The sequence below is a fragment of the Artibeus jamaicensis genome, unplaced genomic scaffold (assembly GCF_021234435.1).
Source record: "Artibeus jamaicensis isolate MK-2021 breed Jamaican fruit bat unplaced genomic scaffold, CSHL_Jam_final contig_391, whole genome shotgun sequence".
Lineage (NCBI taxonomy): Eukaryota > Metazoa > Chordata > Mammalia > Chiroptera > Phyllostomidae > Artibeus > Artibeus jamaicensis.
In genome coordinates, this window is record NW_026521814.1 from 18,061,985 (window position 1) to 18,069,490 (window position 7,506).

At 47.3% G+C, this 7,506-nt stretch overlaps 1 protein-coding gene across 1 annotated transcript; it reads right to left on the reverse strand.

Moving 5' to 3' along the window:
- Positions 1-966: 966 nt before the first annotated feature.
- NEUROD1 (neuronal differentiation 1) lies at positions 967-4,982 on the reverse strand. The gene is made up of 2 exons (XM_037130011.2): positions 4,926-4,982; positions 967-3,332 (listed from the first exon to the last, which is right to left on the reverse strand). Exon 2 carries the CDS (start codon positions 3,319-3,321, stop codon positions 2,251-2,253), a length of 1,071 nt encoding a protein of 356 aa, XP_036985906.2. The 5' UTR covers positions 3,322-3,332; positions 4,926-4,982; the 3' UTR covers positions 967-2,250.
- Positions 4,983-7,506: the final 2,524 nt, after the last annotated feature.

Consider the following 7,506-nt stretch of genomic DNA (forward strand, 5'->3'; position numbering starts at 1 on the left):
CTAATGGCAGTAATCAGAGTGTCAAGGCACAGCCAGAGCACAAGTGCCAAAACGGTATTCCCTGGGAACTGTCCCTGTCAGTCAGGGCATCCAGAGTAACAGAAACGCCAAACTTTTTTTTTAGCTGACTTAACAATGGACAGAATCATCTGTAAGTTTTTCCAATGAATTTTTTTTTTTTATAAAACAGCAGAATGGTGTACCAAAGGGGACAGGAAAGCAATTACACTTTCCAAAAACATATTATAGTAAAAATAGTAAGTTCCTAAGGACAAGTAATTCATTGCCTTTTTTCTTGGAATAATTATTGAAATCATCACAAGATATTTATAAAACAATTATAAAATGTCATTTCTTGGATTCTGTAGGTTAATTTATTATTTCCCCCAGGCATTTCCTAAAAGTACACAACTATAACTTTCTTTTGGGGATAGTACTGGTTTGCATTAGAGAACATTTAAGCTCAGGAAAATGTACAGATAACAAAGCAACAAGAAAATGGTAGTTTTTTAAAATATAGTTTTAATATGTAGGCAAAGTAAGCTAGGGTACTTGTTTATGTCTTATTTGTAAATAATTAACCAAATCCCCCTTTAAAAATTGAAGAAAACATATAACAATAACCTAAAAGAATGAAACCCAAAAGCTAAATGTGAAGACACTTGAAGCAAAGAAAAACAGAAACCACTGTTTGTCTCTCCACAACCTTTGCCCTCCCCACACACACAGCTTCATATTCCAGGTAATTTATATTCCAGGATATACCAGGTCCTTCATTATCTATGGAGAGCTGATGCCTCCCTGGGCAAGACAAACAGACAACAGAGAATGCTAAAGTAAACTTTTTCTTGTCTTTTAGTCTACAAATACTGTTTAGTATTTTCTTAACTCAGCAGATAAAGCAACTAGACCACTTAAGAATTATTTATACTAAAAAATAACTTTAAGAAGAAATGCAACCATTGCTCGGATTTTTAATACTATTTTTATTGCAATTGAATGAGTGTTTTCTAACTTGTGCATTACACCATAATATACAGGATTACAAACAAGATTACAGTACAGGTCAATTCCAGTGGTACCAGTATCACATCTCAAACAGCACTTATTCTGGACTGCATTTTACATGCAATAGCTATTGTTCTAATCATGAATTAAATGGTTTGAATTTATTTAAGCTACTGTACTAACTGACTAAAATAGTTATAAATCCCAACATTAACAACCTGATTTGATTTAGGCTCAGATTCATTACATGAATATATGACAAACCACAATTTGTGTGACTATGTATAAAATCATGCACTTATATTTTCTGGCAACACCAATAGCTTCAGATTATCTGTAAAATCATGGAATGCAAAGGAGTCAAAGACTAAAAGAAACAGTGCAAATTGTGTGTGATAGTCAAGCAGCTTTTGATTTAAAGAAGGGTATGTTGGCATTTATTTATAATATGTATATACAAGCTTGTGCAAGTAATGAATTGATATGTTTTCATAGGAAATACATCTTTTTTCATCTTTTTGAGAGTTATGGATCTGGTTTTTATTTTAAAGAGAGGGAAAGACTTTAAAGGGAAATGAATTGCTCAAATTGTGCAATTTTTTTTAACAATTACAGAGGAAAGAAGTGCTAAGGCAACACAATAACTTTCTAAGCACTTTTCTGCTGGTTTAAATTAGTTAAATTATTTTGTATAAATTAGATATAATTCTACTTTTCTGATATGTATAAAAATTGATGAAGCTGCATGGTTTTAAAATAGGAAATCCACATTATAAAAAGTCATTAAAAATTCTGTACAAAATCACAACAAAATAATTCAGCATGGGAAAGGTAACAAGTAGTAAAATGCTGGTTGAAAAATATATATTTTTATATATTTTAATTGGCCCATTACTAGTTTAAAAATTGCATAGATCCTAATTATTGCTTGTGATTTTGTTATCCCGATCAGATAATTAATACAGCTACACCAAATTTGTGGTGCGTTTTTTGTTTTTACTTTCCTGTACTACTTTCTTTTTTAAAATAGAAGAGCTATAGAAAATAATACATAAGGTGAACAGGAACTTTGATCCCCTGTTTCTTCCAAAGGCAGTAACGACAATAAATACATCTATCACTTGAAGCTTGGAGTATTTGCACTTTGCAGCAGTAGTACCCAAAGGGATGCCTTTTGTAAACACGACAGTCACTGTAAGCACAGTGGACTCGTTTTCCGGGGATGGTGACACTGAAGTGCCTCTAATCGTGAAAGATGGCATTGAGCTGGGCACTCATGACTCGCTCATGATGTGAATGGCTATCGAAGGACATGATATTGTCTATGGGGATCTCACAGCGAGGGGCAGCGGCGCCTGAGAAGATTGATCCGTGGCTTTGGGCCCCTGCCAGGGTCGCTGCAGGATAGTGCATGGTAAAGGCATAATTTTTCTCAAACTCGGTGGACGGTTCGTGTTTGAAGGAGAAGTTGCCGTTGATGCTGAGCGGCGGACTGAGCGGTCCGTCAAAGGAAGGGCTGGTGCACTCAGTCAGGGGGCTTTCAAAGAAGGGCTCCAGCGCGGCGCTGTAGGCGTGCGGCGGGGGCTTGACGTGGAAGACGTGGGAGCTGTCCATGGTCCCGTACGGCGGGCTGGGCAACCCCGGGGACTGGTAGGAGTAGGGGTGCACGGGGAAGGAAGCGCTGGCCGTCGGCAGGTGCGGGGGCATTTCCTGGCTCTGTTCAGGCAGAAAAGTCCGAGGATTGAGCTGCAGGCAGCCCGCGACCAGGTTGGTGGTGGGCTGGGATAAGCCCTTGCAGAGCGTCTGTACGAAGGAGACCAGATCAGGGCTTTTGCCGGAACGCAGGATCTCCGATAGCGCCCAGATGTAGTTCTTGGCCAAACGCAGCGTCTCGATCTTGGACAGCTTCTGGGTCTTGGAGTAGCAGGGCACCACCTTGCGCAGGTTGTCCAGAGCCGCGTTCAGACCATGCATGCGGTTCCGCTCCCGGGCGTTGGCCTTCATGCGCCTCAGCTTAAAACGCTCCAGGCGCGCCTTGGTCATCTTCTTCTTTTTGGGGCCGCGTCTCTTGGGCTTCTGATCATCCTCCTCCTCTTCCTCTTCTTCCTCCTCTTCCAGGTCCTCGTCTTCGTCCTCTTCTTCTCCCCGGTTCCTTAAGGAGTCCTCTTCCGCATTCATGGTTTCTAGGTCGTCCTCCTTCTTGTCTGCTTCGTGTTCCTCGTCCTGAGAACTGAGACACTCGTCTGTCCAGCTTGGAGGACCCTGGGGCTGGGGCTCTGCCATCAGCCCGCTCTCGCTGTATGATTTGGTCATGTTTCGGTTACCTACATTCAATAGGGGAAGAGGAAAATAGAAAGAAAAGGGGGGGGAGCTACATTCTAAAACTTCATACGTTTTCAGCTCCCACTTCCTAACCCTCTAAAAATGCATGTGAAAAGAAGTAACAGCTCATTGCAAAATGGATGCTCCTAAGGGAAAGTTCCATGCGGGGTTTTATAATGGTCCGTGTGTGCCCCGCTGGTACGTAGGAGATGAGAGGAGATGGAACTGGAGGTGAGGGGAGAGAGCGACTTCAGCTATATGTGCACTCACGTCTGCATGTTTTCTAGTGACTAACTCAAGTCTGGTTACGGTGATTACCCGGCAGGACAATATGTATGAAAATTAGTGTACATTTCGAGGACTTCATACTTGTATGCATGAGTTCAAAGTCACAACTCTACACACATTAAAAAAAAAGTGAGTTTGAAAATCATAATTCTGTTCCTATCTCTGTCCTGGTTTCTAAGTACTTAGCGATTAAAGTTGAAGAGCCATTACATAATTGACCAGTGCGGACAGTGATTTTTAAGAAGATTATACTAACCGGAGATTGAACAGCAAATGCCTGGTGGAGGGAAAGTACTTTCAATCAAATTGTTTCACCATCAACAAAACATTTGGCAGCAAAACTGGTCAGGAATCTTCCATTCCACACTCGCCTTTCTTTTCTTGCCTCCCACCCCTAGCCCTCTGCTGAAAATCCACCTTGTACAATAGCGCCCGCCCGCCACACGGCAGGGCTGGGAGCGAGGCGCAGAGCGCTCCTCCGCGAGCCGGGGATCAGGTGCGGGAGGCTCCGCTCTAATCAACAGCCCATTGAAAAGGCCGCCCACTCTTTATTGGGGCTTTTCAAAGTTCGCCTCAAACCTCCCTTTAAAAGATTGAGTAATTACAATGGTCAGCGATTGGCAATGGCGAAGTTGCCGCTTTTAATAAGGAAAATAAAAAGCATTTAGTGATAACAACTGAATTTCTGTCTCCTGCAGTGGCTGTTGGCGACTTGGCCGCCTCTAGAGTGGTAACAGGTAGCAGGAGTGGGCTGCTCTCTCTTCCTCCACATTCCCCCTCCTCGCAACCAAACTTCCTCTCAACTCGACTTATTTCCCAGGATGTGTATACCTAAGATAACGATGTCCCTTTTATTCACTGAAAAAATAACTTGGCACTCCCGAAGTGCGTAAAATGCGTACACGCAAAATAAATATTGCTAATAACAAGGGTTTTTCTTTTTCTTTTTCTTTTTTTCTTCTGTAAGAAGTAAGACAGTGGAGTAGTTCATTGCTTTCGGGACTTTGAAATCACCACTACCAAATAATCACAGAGTTGCTGTGCATTATTAAAAATCCAAAGATGTTCCCATTCTTCACTTACACCCCCTAAAAATTAAAACAATTTTTTTAAATTAAAGAGCTGGCAGTAGCTCTTTGAGGGACGCGAGTCAAAATGTGCCTGCAATTATTCGTGGAAATGCCTGTCTCAACACACGTTCAGAAATGTACACATGTTCAGAAATGTACACTGCTAGAATATCTAGGGACATAGGGCCTTCGATTGCTGCTTTTATTTCCAAGCGAAAATGAAAGGATTGTAATTACCTGTAGTTGTTAGTAGGTCCTGAGCAGTGATGGTCTCATAACCCCGGGGCCTCCGGACGTCGTGCCTTCTGCGCGGAACGAATTCCTCGTGTCGGGTCCGCGCGGGCGCTCAGGTTTTATAGCTCGGGTGGTGCTGCCCAGAGCGGGCGGGGCCCGGAGCGCCGCCGGAGCAGGTCCCGCGCCTGGCGCGTGCGCAAGCGTCGGGGCAGAACGCGCCGTCCCGCCTCCAGCCTCTCCCCCGCCCGCGAGCCCCGCTTCTCTCCCACCCTCCGTCTACGCCCGCTCCCTTCCCCCCGTCACCCTTGCCCCCGCCCCTTCTGCATCCTCCCCGGCATGCGCCATATGGTCCTTCCAGTCCGGCCAAGAGCCGGGCGCCACGTGACCTGCCCATTTGTATGCTGCGGGGCGCTCCATTCCGGCCCCTTTGTGGCCAGAAGAAAGTGGCCCATCTGTCGCCAGTTAGAGGCTCCGCGGACCTGTTTTTACCCGCAGGAGAGATTAACCCTTTCAGGCGGCAGAAGGGAGAGGAGCCGCCGGGAAGGGGTGGAGGAGGGAGAGGGGACGCGAGGAGCAGAAGCGGGAAAGCTAACGGACTGGGCTGGGATCGGGGTGAGAAGCCCGCGTCGGGGCGGGAAGTGGGCAGCAGTGGGAGAGGCAGAAACGCGGAGACCGAGGCGCGAAGTGAAGCGTCGCGATTCCTGCCGACCGCCAGCCCAGGCAGCGCCCTCCTGGGCGCCGGGACTCCCTGCCCCCTCGGAGGGCGCATCTCTTGGATTCTACCCCTTGTCAGACGCTTTGCTTATTGGCACCAAAGGGTGGCTTCCCCTCATCTCCATCAGCCCCTTGAGCAAACACACGCACCACAAAAAAACGGCTTGGTCTGTAAAAGCCCCCTTCCCTGGACAGCCCACTGCCCTCCCTCCCGGTGAAGCAATTTGTACCTGTCACGCTACCCCACCCGGTGCGCCCTGACCCTCAGCAACCCCTGCCCCCAGAGGCCGCTCACGACGTCGGGCCACTCAACCACCACTCTCCCCCCACCCCCGCCCCCAAGGTCCTCGTCCTCGGAACAGGCTCGTCCTTTAGCTCAGGCCTCGGCGCCGTTGGCCTCCGCTCTTTTCCGTGAGAGCTGGCAGGTTTCTCTGACGCTCGGATTATGCCCAGTAACCAAGGCCGTTGGATTGCTGCAGAGCGTGGCCTCACCCAGACGTCTTCGGTTCCTGCCACAGGCTGCCTGGTCCCCTTAATCCCCACTCTGTAAATAGGTATTGGGTTCAGAGAAGACTTCTCCAAACAGTGGACGCAGAGGGCCTGTGCCAGATGAGTCTATTGCGCTCCTCTTTAGAGAAAGGCCACTCTGGGAAACGCTAAGGGCCGGGACTCCTCCAGACCTCGAAGGCTCTGACTGATGCGACTTCCACATTTTGGGTCGTGCAAAGACCAGAGAGACTCACGACTAATGTTGAAGGAGACATAGTTGTGTTTAAATGGCGATGTTTTTATTCACTCGTTCCCAAAAAGGCATGCTACTCAATCGTACATTAGCAAAAATAAATTGGGCCGACCCCTTCCCTGTCCACAGTGTCTCTGCCAGTTTCACATCTAATTCTCTGTTAACTAACCGCTTATCCCCTCCCAGACCCGCAGCCCCTTGCGATGAATGCAACGAACTTGAACTGCTTATTTAAGGGCAATTGCTCTAAGAGCCCCTTGAGTTTGCAAACAATGTCAAGGTTGAGCAGTTGGAGCTGGGTGTGTCTGGAAACTGAAGCGGGGATGTGGTGGGGAGGGGAAGAGGGCCTTAACCAGATCGCTGGTGTCTGGGGAGCGAGGGATGGGGCCTTCCCCGTCCAGAGTAAATCTGAAAGGGGAATTAAGGGGTGTGCGACTTGACTGCCCAAAGTGTGGCATGGATTGTGTTGTTTCCAGAGCAAACTGTAGGGAGTTTCGCTTTTCTGCGTTGTCCCTTCTGTGTTCACAGAGCAGAGAAGGATAAAAGAATTAATCTAAGAAAGTAGTCTCAGTATTTACCCCTGTATCTTTAGTGATGGGTGAAGACTTGAGGGCATCAGAATAACAGCCTGCAGAGGGCAGTCCACAACTCAGGTGTCTGAGAACAGTTGTGGCAGGGTCGTTGGGACAAGTGCTGCCACTTTTCCGGCAGCTGCCTGGACAGGCTAGCCCACTTGGTGGCTGCGATGTGGGACCTGCGTCCTTCCCATTTTTCAGCTTTAGGGGAGGAAGGGCAGCTTCGGAGGAGAAGTTGGGGAGAGAGCTCCAGCTGCCACAGGGGCCCAAGAGTGGCCTAAGGGCCAGCTTACCTCCCACCCCCAGAAGTAGAAACGTCTCCAGTTTGCGACATCCTGTGGAACACAGGTAGCTCTTGGTGGAGCCAGCTGTTGTCGATCTGGAAAGTAAACCCGGGTGTTTCACTAGCCCAGATCCTAATGCGTACAGTGTAGGGATTACTGGATTTGTTCCCCGGTCTCCTGATAAATTCACCTGTAATCTCACTACCCATTGTTTGCCCAGGCCTGGGAACCTGTAAAAAGAGAAGACCTCTCCTGGAGGTTCCAGAGAC

What these genes read in the sequence shown, in the direction of transcription:
- NEUROD1 (XM_037130011.2), bottom strand. Translation starts at nt 3,321, where the DNA reads ATGACCAAATCATACAGCGAGAGCGGGCTGATGGCAGAGCCCCAGCCC.